The sequence below is a fragment of the Trachypithecus francoisi genome, unplaced genomic scaffold (genome assembly GCF_009764315.1).
Source record: "Trachypithecus francoisi isolate TF-2019V2 unplaced genomic scaffold, Tfra_2.0 Lachesis_group0, whole genome shotgun sequence".
Lineage (NCBI taxonomy): Eukaryota > Metazoa > Chordata > Mammalia > Primates > Cercopithecidae > Trachypithecus > Trachypithecus francoisi.
In genome coordinates this window covers 116,979,763-117,002,507 of record NW_022681453.1, presented here as the reverse complement: position 1 = coordinate 117,002,507, position 22,745 = coordinate 116,979,763, and the positions used below count along the sequence as shown (strand labels likewise).

General features: G+C 37.8%; 1 protein-coding gene across 2 annotated transcripts in view; it reads right to left on the bottom strand.

The window, feature by feature from the left end:
• Nucleotides 1-2,001: 2,001 nt before the first annotated feature.
• The window catches only part of SKIL (SKI like proto-oncogene), a 38,131-nt gene continuing 17,387 nt past the window's right edge, over nt 2,002-22,745 (bottom strand). Inside the window, exons 3-7 of one of the 2 annotated variants that reach the window (XM_033211693.1) lie at nt 15,423-15,520; nt 12,138-12,232; nt 8,169-8,410; nt 7,365-7,589; nt 2,002-6,374 (exon numbers count right to left, since the gene is read on the bottom strand). In XM_033211693.1, coding sequence (XP_033067584.1) covers nt 6,216-6,374; nt 7,365-7,589; nt 8,169-8,410; nt 12,138-12,232; nt 15,423-15,520 — 819 coding nt within the window. In that variant the 3' untranslated portion in view covers nt 2,002-6,215. Of the gene's footprint in view, nt 6,375-7,364; nt 7,590-8,168; nt 8,411-11,999; nt 12,233-15,422; nt 15,521-22,745 lie in introns of both variants that reach the window. The other variant, XM_033211692.1, reaches the window with a different exon arrangement.

Here is a 22,745-nt window from a genome sequence, read left to right as displayed (position 1 = left end):
TCTCCGAAAATACACAAAGCACATGGTGCTCAACATCATCAGTCACTAGAGAAATGCAAATGAAATAGCACTTCACACCCAATAGGATGGCTAATACTGGTAAAATGGAAAATAACATGTGTTGGCAAGGGTGTAGAGAAACTGTAACTGTCATGCATTCCCGGTGCAGATGAAAAATGAAGCAGTCCTGTGGAAAACTTAGGTGGTTCTTCCAAAAGTTAAATATAGAATTACCATATGAATACACAATTCTACTCCTAGGTACACATCCAAAAGAAGAGAAATCAGGGACTTAAGTAGATAACTGTAAAGCAATGTTCATAGCAGCATTATTTGCAATAGCTAAAAGGTGCAAACAACCAAAGTGTCAATCAACAGATGGATAAACAGAATATGGTATAAACATGCAATGGATTACTATTCAGCCGTAAAAAGAAGTGAAATTCTGCGACATGAAACAACACGGATATATGTTGAAAACATCATGATCAATGAAACAAGCTAGACACAAAGGACAAGTATTTTTATTCCACTTACATACCTAGAATAGGCAAATTCATAGAGACAGAAAGTAGAAAAAACGTTATCGGGGCTGGAGGAGAAGATATGCATTAGGGAGTTACTGTTTAATAGGTACAGAGCTTCTGTTTGGGATAATGAGAAAGTGCTGAAAACAATGGTGATAGTTGCCTAACATTGTGACTATATGTCATTGTACACTTAAAAACGGCTTAAATAGTGAATTGTTGTGTATACCTTATCACACACAAAAAAATTTAATTACAATTTAGAGGATACTATAAACAGACTCTAAGATAGTCCCTAATGATCCCTGCCTTGTGGTATTCAAACCCTATATAAACTTGTCCTGTAATAAAACAAGGCAAAAGTGAGCGTGTGACTTCCAGTCTGGGACATAAAAAAAATTGTGGCATGACATTTTCTTCTGGATCCACTCATTTGGGGTAAACTAGTCATGTCATGAACAGCTCCATGGACAGGTCCACATAGTGAGCAATTGAGCACCTTGTCAGCAACCATGTAAGTGAGCTTGGAGGCAAATCCTTTAGTTCGATCCAGCTTTCAGACTTCAACCCTGGATAACATCCTAAGTGCAACCTTACAAGAGCTCCTGAGCCAAAACAGCAAGCTAAATGTTCCTAGATTTTTTTTTAAATTGCCCTTATTGATAACACCATGATATAATTTGTAAGTAGCTTGGGGTTTTTTGTTTTTAGAGACAAGGTCTCACTCTGCTTACTCTTACCCAGGCTGGAGTGCAGTGGTGTGATTACGAAACAGCTCACTGCAGCTTCATCTGCTACTCCTGGGCTCAAGCGATCCTCCCACCCCGGCCTCCCAAAGCACTGGATTACAGATAAGAGCCAGTGTGCCTGGCCATCTCCTGAATTTCTGACACTGCTAAATACGGGGGCAATTGTTATGCAGTAGATAACTTATTTAGTAAGGATGGTGAAAAAAAGGTTAAAGTCTAAAAATCATTAAAGAAAATCATCACATAATGCTGGTATTTTCATCACCTGAAACATTGTATAAAATTTCCTATTCTATAATAAAACAGGTTTTTCAAGTTAGTGTGTAATAAATAATAGACTTTTTTTTTTTTTGAGACAGTTTCACTCATCACCCAGGCTGGACTGCAATGGCACGATCTCAGCTCACTGCAACCTCTGCCTCCTGGGTTCAAGCGATTCTCATGCCTCAGCCTCCCAAGTAGCTGTGATTACAAGCATGAGTCACCACGCCCGGCTAAGTTTGTATTTTTATAGACAGCGTTTCACCATGTTGGCCAGGCTGGTCTCAAACTCCTCCCCTCGGGTGATCCACCCGCCTTGGCCTCCCAAAGTGCTGGGATTACAGGCATGAGCCACCGTGCCCAGGCAACGAATAATAGACTTTAAAGGAACAAAGGAGAAAATGTCAATCTTAGGGAACAAGAAAGTTAAGCTCACACATGATACTGAAATAACTTGAATCAAATTTAATTGGCATTAAAAGTTTTTATTTAGAATTTGATCCACAATCTATACAAGTTATTTACAAGGCATGAAAATGGAAAACAGCACAAAATACAATTGAGGTATAAGCTCAGAGCACAGTATGTCATGTTTCAATAAATATAATTCAAAATTTGTAAACTAGGTGACCAGATACATGAGTCTTATTTTTAGTAAAACCATATAAAATATTTATTTCACGTGAGGTAGAGGACAGTTTTTCTGTGTCATGTAATGCAACCAACCACAGCAACTTTTAACTGTAAAACTGTACATCATTGGCAAATTTTTAAATTTAATTATGGTCAATGTCAATTATTTGTTTCAACAGTTGCAGAACACATTTACTGCCTTCACAGATTAGAAATTCAAAAATAATTTAAGACTACTATGTTGGCTTAAAATTATCAGGATAAACAAATATTTCTAACAGGATAGTTAAAAACAAGCAAAATTTTATTTCTCATAAACTAATTCCTCAAAAGATGTCCTACATTTAGCAACTGTTTTCTAGGACATGTTTACTAGAACTACTTTAAGTATGCTGTGCTTTCTTTTCAAGTGAGGTATCTATATTGAGGAAAAAAGTCTTATAAATTCCTTTTATATTAAACTAATTTAATACACTATTTTGTTTTCTGGGCTGAATTTTTAGATTTTTTTTTTTTTTACATTTGATCACTTTCTAATTCAAAAATTGTAGCACTACGTAAGACATTTAATTCTATTACTAAATAGGCTCCAAACTACATTATACAGTATAGAAGCCATTTCAATGAAAGGATTTACCAAAAAAAAAAAAAACAAAACTGTCCTTTTAAACGAAATGTAATATAAAATACTCATATGTTTTTCTTCCAAAAGTGGAAATGCTTAAGTACCCTATACTAGAAAAAAAAAAAAAAAAGGCTGTTTATTCAATTCCACAATGTATAATACAGCAGTTATATGTCCCTTATTGCTGACAGCTTCGATAAAAACTATTAACAAGTAGTTCCAAGCACAGAAATACATGTACAGTATGAGCACAATTTTTCTTTATATTAATTTTTAATCTCCTATCATGTGGATTAAATGCATAAAGGGCAAATAAAAATGAGGAATCTTCCCTAAGTAATCAAAACATATGTCTTATTGAAAAGAAACTTTTAGAAGCTGATTAAAAACCTTCCGCACTAGCTTTGCAATTAATTCTGGAGAAATACCTTGACATATCTATAGTATTTGAGTTTCCTTATAACTGTACTTTCCTTCAAACAGAAGCTACCTATGTGCAAATAAACTGATTGTTCTGTCAGGACTTCTAAAAGATATGGATAGCCCACAAATATATACTTTATTTCACCTACTTGAATAGCTGCTTTACAATTCACTATGTACAAATGATTTTATATCTTAACTGGTAATATATTAAATATGTTATAAAATTAGTTCAAGAAGCATAAAACACCCTAACTCTCATGAACACAGAAATTCAAGCAAAAGAATATGCTTAAACAAAAACTAAAGCACACAGCAAACGTAAATTGTTGGTCAAACCTTTTCATAGTGTTATAAGTTACATTTGTGAAATTTAGAGTAGTTGAAGAGCTTCCTCAATAACAGCAAGAGGTTTTACATTTATTACCTTTATAGAGTAGGTACACTTTTCTCATACAATTTAGACTACAGAAACTATCACCACCCAAAGTAAACATCACCCAAGCTAATATTCTTTCTTCCTTCTAAAGATGAGCTAGCAAAACTTTTTATAGGCTGTCCCTTTAATGCAGCTTTTTAGAGTAAACATTTTTACATTTTTCCCAAAAAGAATTATTTTTTGAAGTCTGAGGAAAAATCTGCTTGCCTAGTGAATTTGGTACACAAAAACTAACAACAAATCAAACTTTAAGCTAGCAACCAACACACAAAATAAGCATGCAAAGAATAGAGTAAGTTTTATATGGGTATTTTAGCCGAGGCCACTTATAAGGTATTACACAATCTCTATATTGTTTTCAAGCTATGTGGTGCAGTTTAAAGTTACTTTTAACAATAATACGTATATTTACAATTGACTTAAAAAACTATTTTCAAGGAAGTTAGAAACCTATGGCACATCAACTCATCTTCTGAAAAATGAAGACTATACAACGTCATGTGGCAAATTTTCATTATGTGAAGGACTAGAAAACATATTTCTTTACTCAATTCTGAATTACCAGTTCATAATAATTTAATGGTGTTTAAGCACTGCTTAAAATTTTCAAATAACATATTTCAAGGATTAAGCAATTTATTTTAGAAGTTTTGGGTTGAAACAAATTATTTTATCATTTTCTAGGTAACATAAAGCAGAAAGGTTCCAAGTGAATTAGAAATATAAATGAAATTATAGGTGTTTCAGTTTGTCTTCCAAAAAGCTGAGCTGTGACACAAATAATTCAAAATTAAAATAAAACTATATCATAAATATCTGATTTTTCTTTCTCCAGATCTAAACAGATTGTATTGGGAGAATACATCATTTTAAATATTTGTTTCTGCATGTCATTTTAATATTTGTTCCTCCTTGAGAAGATTCCAAGAATCAACAAATTAAATTAGTCTTAATATAGCAAAATTTAAATGGAAAACTGAAAATACACATTTAGGTCATACTCAGTTTAGTAAAAAATTACATCTGGGGAAATACAAAATTCTTTTTGGATATGTACTATTAAGCAAAATATGAAAATAACTGGTTAAATGACAATCTAGTGATTTCTTTCTACACCGTTAGATTATCTACCTTCTGTGCTGGAAATAGAGTATAACCTTAACCCTAGCTAATTTATTTTAAAATAAATACAGCTCGCTGAAGTAATTCATACATAGTACCTTATAAGAGAACATGAAAAACATGTATTATCCCATAAAATCCATGGGGTAATAATGTCAATTAATAATAGTTTCAGGAAACTTCCCTTAAAAACAGATCTAAGAATTTTACCTAATATATTTTAAGCCAAGAATTAACAAATATGAAATTTGCCATTGGAGAATGACAGACTTTTCTGTGCAAAAAAAAAGTGCAGAAGATGTTTTCCCTCCCGAAACTATGGAATTCCTTTATCTCCTAAAACTTATCTAAAAATCTTTTAGTAGCAGATAACTAAACTGTCCTATATGCACCTATCATGTACTATCAGTTGACTGTAAATTCCTGATTTTTATATTAAGTAGTAATTGAAAATGGTCCATTCGTGCAAATTTTGGTAAGACTTAACATTTAAACATACAAAAGTCCAAAATAACCTTCAAGGTGTTTAACATTTTACAACTTAAAGAAAAACAAGTCCCTTATATAAATTTCAGTAAGACTCATAACTACATATAAAAACTATACAGGAGGATTATGGATTGTATAGAAACTGATATACAACAATGGTATCAGTTTTTCTCAAGAACATTAATATTTTCACACCATTATTAACAACACAAAGTTCAGAAATTATTTTATTTTTGAAAAGTTGCTGCTTAAAAAAAATCTAAATATAACCACATTTAAACTGAAAAACAAATTACAACTGCTTCTTCTGTTTAGCAGCAGTGCATAACAACACATTATTCTTCCCCACTGTGCTCATGGGGTATGCTATAACCTCAATAAAATTCCTCCTAGGATACACATTAAAAAGAAGAGAACTGGTGGAAATTCATTCCACAATCTGAACCAAGTAAAAGTAAATTTGATGTATGTTAATGAGTATACTGTATCAACTTAGAAAAATTGTGTTAATGAGAAAAGGGGAGATTCAACTCTATATACTTAAAATATAAAGCTACATTGTATCTAAAATTGAGTCTGAAATATGGATAACAAAATTGACCACAGTTATTTTCCATCACATACTGCAGCTTTTAAAAAGTACACAATTGTTAAGTTTGCATTAGAAATATAAGCAGATTACCTACTAGTTGAAACCATATGGTATTGTTACTAAGCTGTTTTTTTAAAAAAGTACAAAGAAACATACATTTTCATTCATTTGGAAAATGTAAAAATTTAAGTACTAATATATAATCTCTTCACTTTCTCTGATCTACAAATGGATAGAATGCCTAGTTATCTTCATGCAGATAAGTTCTTCAGAATTCAATTAACAAAGCAAGCAACAAACAAACAAACAAAAAAAACCTTGTCAATAATACACAGATGAATCTCTTTAACATTTTCTATTCTTTAGCAGTCTTGGATGATTTCAGAATTTGCAGCTTTAGCTCTTTTATCATCATCTCTAACTTCTGTCTTGCTTCCCGTTCCTGTCTGAGTTCATCTTGGAGTTCTTGCCTATCGGCCTCAGCATGGTCCAATCTCTGTCTCAGTTCTGCCAGCTATGTGATTTAAAAGGCGATGTCAATTTTAATTGTTTTGTTTTTCCACTTAATCCTCGTATCATAGAAAACACCTATTTTCAAATTACTTCTTACAAAATGAACTATTTCATGTATATTAAATTCATTAAGCATCTAATACTATTAATTTGACATCTGACAGGACATTAAATTTAAGAATAAGCAAAGGAACGAGAGGAACGAACACATCCACCATGTTCATTATGCCCTATACTTTACTATATGGCTCATCACAGCCTGCTCATGTTAGTTATTTGTTCATGTTCCTTAAATTGTGAGATTCTATTAACAAAAGAGAATTGTTTATTTTTGCTCCAGTGCTTTTGAACATAATAGGCAACAGTTCCTGTTTGTTAATTTGCAGATTTGAAAGCTCATATACTACATTAAAATAATATAACATATGATATTCAGAGGGCTAGAGATTACCAACCTAGGTAACTAAACTGCAGTAACCTAATAAAAGTTTAAACTAATAAAAGCAACAAACATCAAAATAATCATCTTGGACAACACAGCATAAAGCTATGTTTAACAGAATTATCTATTTTGAAATCTAGCTTCATAAACTGAGCTTGACAAAAAGTAATTCCTTTATTAGAGAAGTAACCGTGGCCGAGCACAGTGGCTCATGCCTGTAATTCTAGCACTTTAGAGGCTGAGGAGGGCGGATCACGAGGTCAGCAGTTTGAGACCAGCCTGACCAACATGGTGAAACCCCGTCTCTACTAAAAAATACAAAAATTAGCCAGGCATAGTGTCACACGCCTGTAATCACAGCTACAATCAGGAGGCTAAGGCAGGAGAACTGCTTGAACCCAGGAGGCGGAGGTCGTGGGGAGCTGAGATCGCACCACTGCACTCCAGCCTGGGCGACAGAGTGAGACTCTGTCTCAAAAAAAAAAAAGAGAAGTAACAGTTTCCATTTCCATGCTGAAAGGGCACCATTATACAAACAGTAATTCTTACCTGTCCTGCATATTCAGCCTCTTTGTCTTTTTCTAAATTTGAGTCACATGTACATTTTTGCTTCATTATCTGCTCCAATTTTTTCTCTAAGTCTTTCTGTTCAACATAAAATTCTTCCATTCTTTGAGCATGTTCATTCTGCAAAGATTCAAGTTCTTTCTGTAAATTCTGCTGTTCTTCAGTGAGTTCCTTCATAGATTTTGAACTACTCAACATTTTTACTTCCTGTAATGTAAAGAATCACAATACAATTTTTACTTTATTTTCATCATCTTAAAATTTTCAGTTCTGGAAAATATAGCACAGAAAATACCTAAAATTCAGCTATCATTACCAGTTCTATATAGAGGTAATTATTTTTAAAAACTATTTTCTCAAAAAATTTTAAAGTATATTAAAATTGCTTATCAGTGTAAAACAATAATCTTAAGTATATTATAGCATCTCATCTTGACTTTTCTTATAAGCATATACAGGGGCGCTGGGCGCGGTGTCTCACACCTGTAATCCCAGCACTTTGGGAGGCCGAGGCTGGTGGATCACAAGGTCAAAAGTTAGAGCCTGGCCAACATCGCCAACACGGAGAAACTCCATCTCTACTAAGAATACAAAATTTAGCCAGGCATGGTGAAATGTGCCTCTAATCCCAGCTACTTGGAAGGCTAAGGCAGAAGAAATTGCTTGAACCTGGGAGGCGGAGGTTGCAGTAAGCTGAGATCGTGCCACTGCACTCCAGCCTGGGTGACAGAGCAATATACAAAAGTATCTTTTCATAATGGATTATCATTTACATAACAACTTTACCATCTGAAGTTGTTGCTTCTTTTGCAAAATCAAGTTTAGTTTTTCCTGTTGTTTTAAATAAGTTCTCATTACTTCTTCCATGATTTTTCCCTTATCATCCTCACAAATGACATCTTTCACAAGAAGAGGAGAAGAAGCGGCAGCAACAAGGCCAATTCCCACTTGGTTTATGTCTCTGACTAATTTGCAAGTGGCAGACTCAGATTTCCTTTTACTTGTAGAATTATTTGAGATTGATGTATCTTTGAGAGAAAAAAATCAAGTAATAAAGTATGAATATCACTCCATTAAAAAATCACTAGAACAATCCATAAATGAAAATTTTAAAACATTTCATTTATAAATTAGACTAAAACAAATAAAATAGGAATAAATTTAACAAAAGTAGTGCAAGTACAATTACAACTACAAAACATCACTAAAAGAAATTTAAGACCTAAATACATGGAAAGACATCCCAAATTCATGGATTAGAATTTAATATTGTTAAGACAGTAACAGTCCCCAAATTGATCTACTTATTCAGTGCAATCCCTATCAAAATCCCCACTGGATTTTTTGCAGAAATTGACAAGCAGATTCTAAAATTCATATGGAAATGCAGCAAACCCAAAATAGATAAAACAATCTTGAAAAAGAAGACCGAAGTTGAAAGACTCACAATTCCCAATTTCAAAGTTTACTACAGAAATCAAGACTGTGTGGTATGACTTAAGGATAGACATACAGATCACTAGAACAGAATTCAGAGTCCAGAAATTTAAAAAACTCATACTTTATAAGGCAATTGCTATTGACAAAGTGCCAAAGCAATTCAATCAGGAAAGAATAATCTTTTCAACATACAGACAACTATATCCACATGCAAAAGAAAAGGTTGGACCTTATACTGTATACAAAAATAAATTAACTCTAAATTAATCAAAGACCTAAATGTAAGAGCTACAACCCTGAAATATAAATTTCTTGGCTGGGTGTGGTGGCTCATGCCTATAATCCCAGCACTTTGGGAGGCCGAGGCAGGTGGGTTACCCTGAGGTCAGGAGTTTGCCACCAGCCTGACCAACATGGTAAAACCCTGTCTCTACTAAAAATACAAAAAAAAATTAGCCGGGCATGGTGGCGTGCACCTGTAATCCCAGCTACTAGGAAGGCTGAGACAGAAAAATTGCTTGAACCCAGGAGGTGGAGGTTGCAGTGAGCTGAGATCGCACCACTGTACTCCAGCCTGGACAACAGAGCGAGACTTAGTCTCAAAAATAAATAAATATAAATTCCTTGGAACTAGGATTAGGCAATAATCTTAGATATGATACCTAAAACAAGAAAAAAAATAGATAAATTGGATATAATAAAAATTTAAAACTTTTGTGCTTCAAAGAACACTAACACAGCCAAGCATGGTGGCTCACACCCTGTAATCCCAACACTTTGGGAGGCCGAGGCAGGTGGATCGCTTGAGCTCACAAGTTTGAGATCAGCCTCAAAATGGCAAAACTCCAACTCCACCAAAAATACAAAAATTAGCTGAGCATGGTGGTACATCCTTGTAGTCCCAGCTATTTGGGAAGCTGAGGTGAAAGGATGGATTGAGCCCGGGAGGTAGAGGCTGCAGTGAGCAGAGCTGGGTGATACAGCCAGACTTTGTCTCAGGAAAAAAAACACACACACACACATACACACAAAAGAACACTAATAAGAAAGTAAAAAAAAAAAAAACAGCATGGTAAATCAAATATCTGATAAAGATCTAGTATCCAGAATATATAAAAAACTCTTACAACTCAATAGTAAAAAGACAACCTAGTTTTAAAACAGCCAAAAGATCTGAATAGACATTTCTCCAAAGATATGCAATGTCCAAGAAAAACATGAAAAGATACTCAATATCATCATTCACTGAGAAACTGCAAATTAAAACCATGACATATCACTTCACAACCACTAGGATGGCTATATTCAAAAGACAATAACAAGCGTTGACAAAGATATGCAAAAGTTGAAACTCCCAAGCTACCACAGGAATGTAAAATGGTGCAACTGTTTTAGAAAAGTCTGGCAGTCCCTCAAAACATTAAACATAACTACCACATGACCTAGCAATTTCACTCCTAAATATATACCAAAAAAACCTGAAAATATAGTCCCACACTTAAACTGCTACACAAGTGTTTACAGCAGCATTATTCATAATTTCCAAAAAGTAGAGCCACTGCAAATGTCCACCAACTGATGAAGGGATAAACAAAACATGGTATATCCACATAATCGAATCTTATCAGGCCATGAAAAGAAGTCCTGGTCCATCCAACAACATGGACTATGAAAACATTATCCTTAATGAAAGAAGCATAAGCTTTTTGGTCAGACATGAAAAGCCACATGTTGTACAATTCCTTTTATAATGAAATGTACAGAATAAGTAAATCCATAAAGATAGACAATAGATTAGTGGTTGCCAGAGGCTTCAAGAAAGGGAGAATCAGGGTGTGACTCCTAATGGATTACAGGGTTAATTTTTCGAGTGATGAAAATATTATGGGCCGAGGCAGGTGGATCACCTAAGGTCAGGAGTTCAAGACCAGCCTGACCAATATGGCGAAAACCCTGTCTCCACTAATAATACAAAACAATTATCCAGGCATGGTGATGCACGCCTCTAATCCCAGCTACTTGGAGAGCTGAGGCAGGAGCATAGCTTGAACCTTGGAGGCAGAAGTTGCAGTGAGCCGAAATCACCCCATTGCACTCCAGCCTGGGCGACAAGAGTGAAACTCTTGTCTCAAGAAAAAAAAAAAAAAAGAAAACCCCCAAGAATCTCAATTCTCTATAAAAAATTAAATAAATAGAAGACCCTCCACCTGTTCCAAGGCAGCTAAAGTAATTGTCACACTGCCTAATCACTAAGCAAAGCTGTGCTGCTATATGGATGGTAACACGGGCAATACCTGTGGACATGTCTCATTTAATCCACAGTATTTTAAAAGGCATGGTAAGTAGCCAGCTATTTTTTTCTTTTAAACAACCAGCCAATATTCCACATTTATGCCATATGCCTGGCCCCCAGAGCTTTCAATCCTTGCTTTAGTCCATAACTAAGTTTCCCTGAGTTCTAACCTAACTACTCTTACTTACATGTACTTCTTAGTATTAGTTAAATGCTGTCTCAGTTCATGGCAAATTAGAAAGAAAAATAAAGGTTGGGTGTGGTGGCTCACACCTGTAATCCCAACACTTTGAGAGGCCAAGGCAGAAGGATCACTTAAGCCCAGGAGTTCGAGACCAGCTTGAGCAACATAGCAAGACCCATCTCTACAAAAAAAAAATTAAATTAAATTAAATTAAATTAGGCAGGCACAGTGGTGTGTGCCTCTGGTCCCAGCTACCAGGGAGACTGAGGTGGGAGGATCACTTGAGCCAAAAGGTTAAGGCTGCAGTGAGCCGTGATCTCGCCACTGCACTCCAGCCTAGGCAACAGAGAAAGACTCTGTCATAAAAAAAGAAAAAAAAAGGAAGAAAGAAAAACAAGGATCTCCTGAAGACTGACAGCAAACAAAAGGTAGGAAAGGAAAAAAATTCAGACCAAAATAACTTGCAGTCTGAGGCCAGGTAGCCTATCTGTATCTATCTCAGTCTCCTGAGCTATCACCACGCTAGGAAAGTATAGCAACTGAGATTAAAATAAATCACCCAGAGTTTTGAAGGGTAGCATTTTTAAAGGTAAAAGCTCTAATTATCTGAAAATTTGGCTTAAACAAGTCTGTTTGAAAATGCTGAATAAATGTGTTCATTAGATATTTAATTTTAGAAAGATAATCTCTGAATACTTACCTAAACGGCTACATAATTCTCTACTTGTTTTTAAATCCATTTTCTCCTGTTCCTCAAGTGAGACATCTGGATAAGACACTGTTTTTTGAAGTTTACAACTACTGTGAGCCTTCTCTGACTGTCTTGATATGGACTTACTTGACTCTGTCTTTGTGAGCTCTTTAGACTGGGATACAGCAGAAGTAAGCGACACATTTGGGGCAACCACTTTATCACACATGTATAAGTAGTAGCTGAAAACAAGTAAAAGCAAAACAAGACATATATTACATATTACGATTAAGTAAAAATCAAATATGTAACATGCATTTCTGTGGTTAAACTTTTTTTTTTTTAAACCAAAACAGACAATATTACAACTCAGAAAATAAAGGTCACAGTAAAGAATTCTTAGGAAAAAAATCAGCACTTTAGGCATTACAAACAAAATTATAAGGGATTTTTTGTTAGTCTGCAAGTAACCCAGGCTGGAGTGTAGTGGTGTGATCATGGCTCACTGTGACCTCTAACTCCTGGGCTCAAGAAATCCTCCTGCTTTAGCATCCCAGGTAGCTGGGAAGACACATTCCCATTTTTTTTTTAGAGATGGGATCTTCCTAGGCTGCCAAGTTGGCCTTGAACTCCTGGGCTCAAGTGATACCCTCCCATGTCTAACTCCCAAAGCACTAGTATCACAGGCATAAGCAACCATAACCAGCTTGCAAGTAATTTCGTGGTTTTTTTTTTTTTTTCTTCTTCTTGGCAAGTTATTTCTAAGCACTAAAAAGATACTCAGAAAGAAAATCACAGGCTCTTCTCCGTCCCTCAGAACCACCCCAGAACTATAAGCATTAAGCACTTTATACAGCTGTGTAACAACTCTGAGCAGGTAAGTTTTACTCCAGAAAGAGAATCATCTGTAACTACTTTGGAGGACTTTATCTTGCCCACCACCCTTCCAAACAGGGAATCTTGGCTCTTTGCTTTGGTGAGGCTGCTTCAGTTGCAGACTGCAAGGTTATGGACTGATTCACAAGAGGCTCAATGAGGAGCTCTCAGGGCTCTTCTTATATACCTCAGAGAGAGAATATGCACTCTGAATGCCACCCAGCTACTGGGCAGTTCTCGTATCAAACCCCACCGAGCAATCTTCTTAAAATACTTCACTACTTCCTATTCATTTGAGAAAATAGCAATAATAAATTATGCAAAACTAAGATTGAAGAGATTACCAATTTTGATCAAAACTCACATAAAATTGCCCAGTAGACACATCTGAGAAGCTTGTGGAACAAACAAATTTCAGCTACATATTTGTAACTATATTCTGAGTGACACTTAGCAAAAAGATGCAACCATTTAAGACTTGACACTCCATCCCCTGAACTCCAGACAATCTCCTCTTACATTTCATTTTCTTTGTACGTGACATCTATATTGCTCCCCTTTGTTAATAACATACATTTTTGAGCCAAAATCTCAGTTTTCTGACAGGACAAGAAAATTGACAGGTTTAATAGTGCTCAAAAGACTTACTGCAAATACAACAGGTAAAGTAGTGATTATAAAACGTAAATAAGACTCGGTCTCTTTGTCGCCATGCTTGGAGGGAATACAGATTTACACTAGTAGATAAAAATCTAGGACTCAACAACAAAAACTTATAATCTAGGGTGCACATTTACTGAAAAAGTAAAACTCTGATTTTGAGAAGTGTGGTTATTAAGAAAGCTCTAAGTTTCAAAAGAATTTCTTTTTTTTTTTTTTTGAGACGGAGTCTCGCTCTGTCGCCCAGGCTGGAGTGCAGTGGCCGGATCTCAGCTCACTGCAAGCTCCGCCTCCCGGGTTTACGCCATTCTCCTGCCTCAGCCTCCCGAGTAGCTGGGACTACAGGCGCCGCCACCTCGCCCGGCTAGTTTTTTTGTATTTTTTAGTAGAGATGGGGTTTCACCGTGTTCACCAGGATGGTCTCGAACTCCTGACCTCGTGATACGCCCGTCTCGGCCTCCCAAAGTGCTGGGATTACAGGCTTGAGCCACCGCGCCCGTCCAAAGAATTTCTTTTTAAAATATCAAAGTTGCAGGCCGGGTGCAGGGGCTCATGCTTGTAATCCCAGCACTTTGGGAGGCTGACACAGGTGGATCACTTGAGGTCAGGAGTTCGAGACCAGCCTGGCCCACATGGTGAAACCTCGTCTGTACTAAAAATACAAAAATTAGCTGGGTGTAGTGGCGGGTGCCTGTAATCCCAGCTACTCAAGAGGCTGAAGCAGGAGAATCACTTGAATCCGGGAGGCGGAGGCTGCAGTGAGCCGAGATCGCACCATTGTACTCCAGCCTGGGCAACAGAGCAACACCCCGTCTCAAAAAAAAAAAAAAAAAAAAAAGTTGAGGTCGCAGCTGGGCACAGTGGCTCACACCTATAATCCTAACAGCACTTTGGGAGGCCAAGGCCAACAGATTACTTGAGATCAGGAGTTCAAAACCAGCCTGGCCAACATGGTGAAACCCTGTCTGTACTAAAAATACAAAAAAATTAGCCGGAAGTGGCGGCTGGCGCTCAGGCTCAGCTACAGGATGCCATGGCAGAAGAACCGCTTGAACCTGGGAGGCGGAGGCTGCAGTGGACCAAGATCCTGCCACTGCAGTCCAGTCTGGGTGACACAGTGAGACTTTGTCTCAAAAAAAACAAAAAAAAATCAAAGTTGCACACTAAACTCTTGAAGAGTTGGTTTACCTCTTGAAGAAAAGTAAGAAATTAAAGAACTTTCATTTTTTACTTTAGGGCAAAAAGAAAATGACCTATTTCTAGAAAACACATAGAAATACATAGTAAAGGTTATTTCAAATATTCAGTGCAATTTATAATTAATTTCATTTTAGATTCTTTCTTTGAATTTTTTTCTAGTAAGAGTGACTAAACACAATTTGTCTACAATTTCCCTATAATGATAAATGAAACAAAAAAATACATTAAATACCAACAGACTTATTTAAAAATAACTTGGAATTTTCAAAGATAATCTATGATTAACAAGAAAGCCTGAAAATAAAGAAATAAATTCCTGGTCAGGTGCAGTGGCTCATGCCTGTAATCCCAGCACTTTGGCAGGCTGAGGCAGGCAGATCACCTGAGGTCAGGAGTTCGAGACCAGCCTGGCCAACATTGTGAAACCCCGTCTATAATAAAAATACAAAAATTAGTTGGGCATGGTGGTGTGAGCCTGTAGTCCCTGCTACTCGGGAGGCTGAGGCAGGAGAATCGCTTGAACCCAGGAGGTGGAGGTTACAGTGAGACGAGATAGCGCCATTGCACTCCAGCCTGGGTAACAGAACAAGACTCCATCTCAAAATAAATAAATAAATTCCCATGTCCTAGAATAGTGTGTGGTATACAGTTGCTGAATGAAGAAATGAATGAATGAACAAACAAATACCAACTTACCTGGGGTGTAAAAATGAATGTGTCTGAGAAACATGGTCACCTTCCTGCTTTATAACAGGATACCATGACTGTAATTCCATTCCTGATGGTGCATCTGTCTGCAGAAAAACATGGAAGTGAAACATTTATTGAAGTTTTAACCTGTGAAGGTTAATTTTATGTGTCAACCTGACTGGGCCACTGAGTAAAGACAAGTAACATTATTTAGGAGTCATCAAGCCAGGCACAGTGGTTCACACCTGTATTCCCGGCACTTTGGGAGGCAGAGTGGGGAAAATCCCATGAGCCCTGGAGTCAGCCTGGGCAACATAGGAAAACCCTGTTTCTTAAAAAAAAAAAAAATTAGCCAGGTGCAGTGGTATACACCTGTGGTCCCAGCTACTTGGAAGGCTGAGGTGGGAGAGTCCCTTCAGCCCAGGAAGTTGAGGCTTGCAGTGAACCGTGATTGCACCACTTCACTCTATCCTGGGCAACAGAGTGAGACCCTGTCTCAAGAGTCATCTTCCAATAAGGCAGTCTTCCCTTGAAGAAGCCTGATTAATCACCTGAAACTCAGAGACACCCACATAAACTATCCCATCACAAGAACAGTTTCAGTACGCATGTTAATGTGGAGTGCCAGAAATGATTCCATCAAATTTCATACTTATGAAATCTATTTTATTTATTTTGTTTTGTTTTTGAGACAGAGTCTCGCTTTGTCACCCACGCTGGAGAGCAGTGGCGAGATCTCAGCTCACTGCAACCTCCACCTCTCGGGTTCAAGCGATTCTCTGCATCAGTCTCCTGAGTAGCTGGGATTACAGGTGCCCACCACCACGCCCAGCTAATTTTTGTATTCTTAGCAGAGATGGGGTTTCGCCATGTTGGCCAGACTGGTCTCAAACTCCTGACCTCAGGTGATCCCCACTCCTTAGCCTCTCAAAGTGCTGGGATTACAGGCATGAGCCACTGAGCCCGGTTGGAAATCCACTTTAAATAACAGAACTCTGTAAAGGTACAGGACTGGAAAATTCTGATTCTTATTCCTGTGCTACAATCAGCTAGATTATACCCCAGCCCTACAGTATTTGTTAGCATATTAGCTATAGATACCATTCTACAGCAATACTTTGCCAAATTAAATCCAAAACCACATTGTTTGCTAACACTTGTCATTAAACCATATTTCCTAATAAATATAAAAAGCATTTTTTAATGCTTAAGGATGAACTATAACTAAAAATAAAGAAAAATAAGGAGAAAGGTAACTGGCAACTTAGTGAACATCTACCTGCTGAGAACTTTATACATCATTCTTAATTCTACCAAATATTCCCCCTTAAGTAGGTATCATTACCATTTTACAGATGAGAAAACAACTGAGGTTCAGAAATTGAAGAGGGGCCGGGTTCGGTCGCTCACACCTGTAATCCCAGCACTGTGGGAGGCTGAGGTGGGTGGATCACCTGAGGTCGAGTTCAAGACTAGCCTGGCCAACACGGCAAAACCCTGTCTCTACTAAAAATGCAAAACTTAACTGGGCGTGGTGGTGCAGCCCCTGTAATCCCAGCTACTTGGGAGGCTGAGGTGGGAAAACTGCTTGAACCCAGGAAGCGGAGCCTGCAGTGAGCCAAGATTGCACTGCTGCACTCCAGCCTGGGCGACACAGTGAGACCCCATCTCAAAAAATAAATAAAATAAAAATACAAAAAATTGGCCAGGCATGGTGGCATATGCCTGTAATGCCAGCTAGTCAGGAGGCTGAGACAGGAGAATCACTTGAACACAGGAGATGGAGGTTGCAGTAAGCCAAGATAATGCCACTGCACTCCAGCATGTGCTACAGAGCAAGAACTGTCTCAAAAAAACAAAACAAAACAAAAAAAGAAATTGAAGGGAAAAAAAGAATAAACGACCTGTGGTTACGAACTTCTCCCTTATTTTGGTTTGCTTTATTTACATTTTGTCCTCCCTTCATCTCCCACATATTTCCTATTATACGAAATTACCTTGCTCTTGTGGGAAAAGGATACTTAAAAGAGGGAGGCAAGACTCACTGGTGAGGGAAAGGGGAAAGAAGAAAAGGAGAGCTGAAAAGTGGCATGGTTAAGGAGAGCAACAAAAATAGGAAGTTAACAGACAAAACCAGGAAAGTGAGGGAGAATGAGATTAGGAATGAGTTAACCAAGGGATAAGACAAAAATGAGAGCAGGATATTTCTCTAAACTATGCCTTTAAGAGGCTCCATGGCTGGGCACGGTGGCTCATGCCTGTAATCCCAGCATTTTGGGAGGCCCAGGAGGGTAGATCACCTGAGGTCAGGAGCTCAAGACCAGCTTGGCCAATATAGCGAAACCCAGTTTCTACTAAAAATACAAAGACTAGCTGGATGTAGTGGCGCACACTTGTAATCCCAGTTATTTGGGAGGCTGAGGCAGGAGAATCACTTGAACCCAGGAGGCGGAGGTTGCAGTGAGCCAAGATTGCACCACCGCACTCCAGCCTGAGCAACAGAGCCAGACCCCATCTCAAGACAGAAAAAAAAGGGGCTCCAATTCCGGCCGGGTGCGGCAGCTCACCTTTGTAACCCAGCACTTTGGGAGGCTGATGGGGGAGGATCACCTAAAGTCAGGAGTTCAAGACCAGCCTGGACAACATGGAGAAATGCCATTTCTACAAAAATTAGCCGGACATGGTGGCAAGTGCCTATAATCCCAGCTACCTGAGTGGCTGAGACAGGAGAATCACTTGAATCCAGGAAGCAGAGGTTGCACTGAGCTGAGTTCGTGCCACTGCACTCCAGCCTGGGTGACAGAGCAAGACTCTGTCTCAAAACAAAACAAAAAAAAGAGGGTCCAATTCCCAATTCCTTCTGTATGGGGAATGACAACTTCATTCAGTAATGAATAAAACCACACACAGTGGAAAGCCACTAAACACCAACAAATAAGGAAAGTAGGAAAGTTGTTTTGCCTGATGTCCCAATATTCCAGTTTGGAACCAAGAAACTGAAGGACTGGAAACAGATATCTGGATGTTAAGCAATAATGATTAAAACAAAATCAACTCTAAACTGTCCAAACTCTGGTTTGATTACTGAGATCCTACTAATGGAGGAAACCAATGAGAATGAAGAAACCTGAGAGAGACCTGACAAGTAACCCACTGCCCTCAACAGGTTAAAAACAGAAAGGAAATAGCTCTTAGAACATATATCTTAAAATATGATCAGTCAGGAGATGATTTAGGGCCAATTAAAAGACAAAAATAGGCCGGGCAAGGTGGCTCACGCCTGTAATCCCAGCACTTTGAACTTTAGGAGGCTGAGGCAGGCGGATCACGAGGTCAGGAGTTCAAGACCAGCCTGGCCAATATAGTGAAATCCTATCTCTACTAAAAATACAAAAATTAGACGGGTGTGGTGGCACGCACCTGTAGTCCCAGCTACTCAGGAGGCTGAGACAGGAGAATCGCTTGAACCCGGGAGGTGGAGGTTGCAGTGAGCCAAGACGGTGCCATTGCACTCCAGCTTGGGTGACAGAGCAAGGCTCTGTCTCAAAAAAAAAAAAAAAAAAAAAAGACAAAAATATGTATGTGGAAGATCTTTATTTTTGTTAAGAATTATTGAGCAGGCCAGCTGCGGTGGCTCATGCCTGTAATCCCAGCACTCTGGGAGGCTGAGGCGGGCAGATCACGAGGTCAGGAGATGGAGACCATCCTGGCTAACACGGTGAAACCCCATGTCTACTAAAAAAAAAAAAAAAAATACAAAAAATTAGCTGGGCGTGGTGGCGGGCGCCTGTAGTCCCAGCTACTCCAGAGGCTGAGGCAGGAGAATGGCATGAACCCAGAAGGCGGAGCTTGCAGTGAGCCGAGATCGCGCCACTGCGCTCCAGCATGGGCGACAGAGCAAGACTCCGTTTCAAAAAAAAAAAAAAGAATTATTGAGCAATGAATTTGAAAGACTAAGAAGATCTCAAAATTATAGGGAAAAAACTAATATTTTTAAAGGATTTAAGAGTTGAATATTCAGTGAGGATCTCTACACTATATGTAAATGTGGAATTAAAAAAAAAAAGTCCAGGCACAGTGGCTCGTGCCTATAATCCCAGCACTTTGGGAGGACAGGAGAATCAACTGAACCGGGAAGCAGAGGTTGCAGTGAGCTGAGATCACACCACTGCACTCCAGCCTGGGCAACAAAGTGCAACTCTATCTCAAAAAAAAAAAGAAAAAAGAAAAAACAAAACCTCACATTTTGAACTAATATTCAGAATCTGGGCAAATTCAACTACCTATTTATAAAATAAACCAATCACTTATTTATATAGTTTCTCAGCCTACAGCTTAGTTATAACAGTAAATTAGAAAGAGAACTGACTTCCGGCAACAGAAATACTAAATGATAGATGCTAAGTGACAGTTAACAGCCTAAGGAGAGAAGAAAATTACAAGATGCAAACACAAAAACTGCTTCAAAAAGCAAGATAATCTGAGTAAAGGCTTTAGCATAGACCAGGGCAAATAATTTAATATATCTCAATTGTCCCCTACCGAATTCAACAAAGTATAATAATTAATATTTAAGTCTCTTGAGTTGACCAGGCGCAATGGCTCACATCTGTGATATTACCTAGCACTTTGGGAGGCCAAAGTGGGCAGACTGCTTGAGCTCAGGTGTGTGAGACTGGCCTGGACGACATGGGGAAACCCCATCTCTAATAATAATACAAAAATTAGCCAGGGAAGGTGGTATGTGCCTGTAGTCCCAGCTACCTGGGAGGCTAAGGCAGGAGAATCACCTGAGCCCAGGAGACAGAGTTTGCAGTGAGCTGAGATTGCACCATGGCACTTCAGCCTACGTGACAGAGCCAGACCCTGTCTCGTTAAAAAATAAAAAGGAAAAAAGGAAGAAAAAAAAAAAAGTCTTGAGTCAACATGACATAGCTAAATTATGTTCTATATACCACTTAGATTCAAAACTTTTTCAGGCATTTTACAATTCATGAAAACAGCTTTTTGAAAAAAACACAATGCTGGCCGGGCGCGGTGCTCAAGCCTGTAATCCCAGCACTTTGGGAGGCCGAGACGGGCGGATCACGAGGTCAGAAGATCGAGACCATCCTGGCAAACACAGTGAAACCCTGTCTCTACTAAAAACACAAAAAATTAGCCGGCCTGGTGGCGGGCACCTATAGTCCCAGCTACTTGGAAGGCTGAGGCAGGAAAATGGCATGAACCCAGGAGGTGGAGCTTGCAGTGAGCTGAGATCGCGCCACTGCACTCCAGCCTGGTCAACAGAATGAAACTCCATCTCAAAAAAAAAAAAAAAAAAGATCAGCTTGAATTAAATGAGAATTTCTTTTCTAGACATCATCTGTTAGAAAACAAAGAAAGCTCCTCTTTAAATAAGTGTTATACCTGAAACAATTCTAGATATACTGCCCAAGAAATCAAGTGTTTCCAGATTTTTTAAATTAAAACTACTAAAATTGGCCCTACCCAGTGGCTCACACCTATAGACCCAGAATTTTAGGAGGCCAACGCACAAGGATTGCTTGAGTCCAGGAGTTCGAAACCAGCCTGGGCAACATAGAGAGACTGCATCTTCACACAAAAAAATTTGTTTTTAATTGGCCAGGTGTGGTGACGCATGCCTGTAGTCTCAGCTACTCAGGGGACTGAGGTAGGAGAATCAGTTGAAGCTGGCAGGTGTGAGTTGCAGTGAGCTATGATCCTGCCACTGTACTGCAGCCTAGGCAACAGTGCGGGACCTTGTCTCAATAAAAGAAAAAGAAAAACAAATAAAATTACTAAAATTGATTTGCATATTTAAAAGTTTTTCCTATAATGAATACTGGAATCTCAAATCTTCAGAATATCAAGCAAATTCTAAATTTGTTCAAAGACCTTGACTTGAAATCTGACTCAATTTTGATCATTAAGTTCCTTTCAAAACACTATAGTTTGATTTTTAAGAGTAAGTTTTATCTTTACTCATGAGCCAAACCTAGCATCTATTTATTTCTGTGTCTCTAAACTTCAGGTGCCACCTTAAATAATTACTAGCACATTCCTTTATTTTTAAACAGTCATCCCTCTTAGTTCCTATTCTTTATTTCCTAGTCTTGACCAACCCAGTAAGAGTCAGACTAGAGCTTCTAAGGAATATGAAAAATCACCTAGCATAGTCCCCTAGCCAATGTCCGAATTCCCTATTTAAAATCCCTGTTAAGTGGCTATGCAACCTCTGCTTAAACAGCAGCTTGAGGTCAAGAACCAGCCTTACCTTTTTATTTTTAATACCTAGCACTATATGCCTAGCATGTAGTAGGGACTCAATAGATACTTGTTGAATGAATTCTGAATGATAGTGCAGCTCATTAATTCCCAAGGTAGCCTTTTACAAGGTTATTCTGCTACCACAAAACTTTTCATCTCTTTCACATTTGATATCCTTCTACTCCACAAAGCACCAAGGAAGCCCACAAGTTCCTAGGCTGCATTTTATCAGAGATATAAATTAAACAATATAAATGACGGGGAAACGCACAACACTAACCATGATAAAATGCTGCAAGCTAATTTTACCTAATATGCTGTGGTAAGCCATAAACACATTTATAACAAATTATCCTAACTGTATGTTAAAAACAATTAAGAAAAGCACAATGTTTATGATACAACAAAACATTCAGAGGCATGCCAGATTTTCTCATCTATTCTGCATTTGTGTCAACATACAAATTAGGTTTTCAAAAAAAGAACAATATAATTAAATGGCTCAGCAGTAATGCTACTAATCAGGAATAAAAATTAGATACCAAATTATGCGTATCTACTGCCTGGTATCTTACCTTTTAACATGCGGATCATTTATTTTTAAATAATTTAATAAATTTTAAATAATTTAATAAATATTAAAATAAAATACATATTACTTGCCAAAGAAGTGGATCATTTAGCAGCTTAAGTTAGAGCGTTAATATTTCAAAATGCTCTTATCACCCACTTTCCCCATCATTATTTACCCCAAAATGAACAGACAGCATCCTCATTTCAAACGCATAAGCAAAATTTCAGACACATTAATTTCATTCCAAAGGTTCTTTCTCTTAGGTCATAAAACTCCAAATAATGTCTATGAATGCACAATTTAAACAATTCCAAAATATACAGTAAAATAATTAATACAAGTAAAAACTAGGAAACATTTCATGAAAGTTTCTCTAAATTTCTGCACCTTTCTATGGTTATTCTGTATACACGACCCTTTGATAATCAGATTCCCTAATGAAGAACCACTGTATTTTAGTGATACGATGCTAATTAGTCTCACAA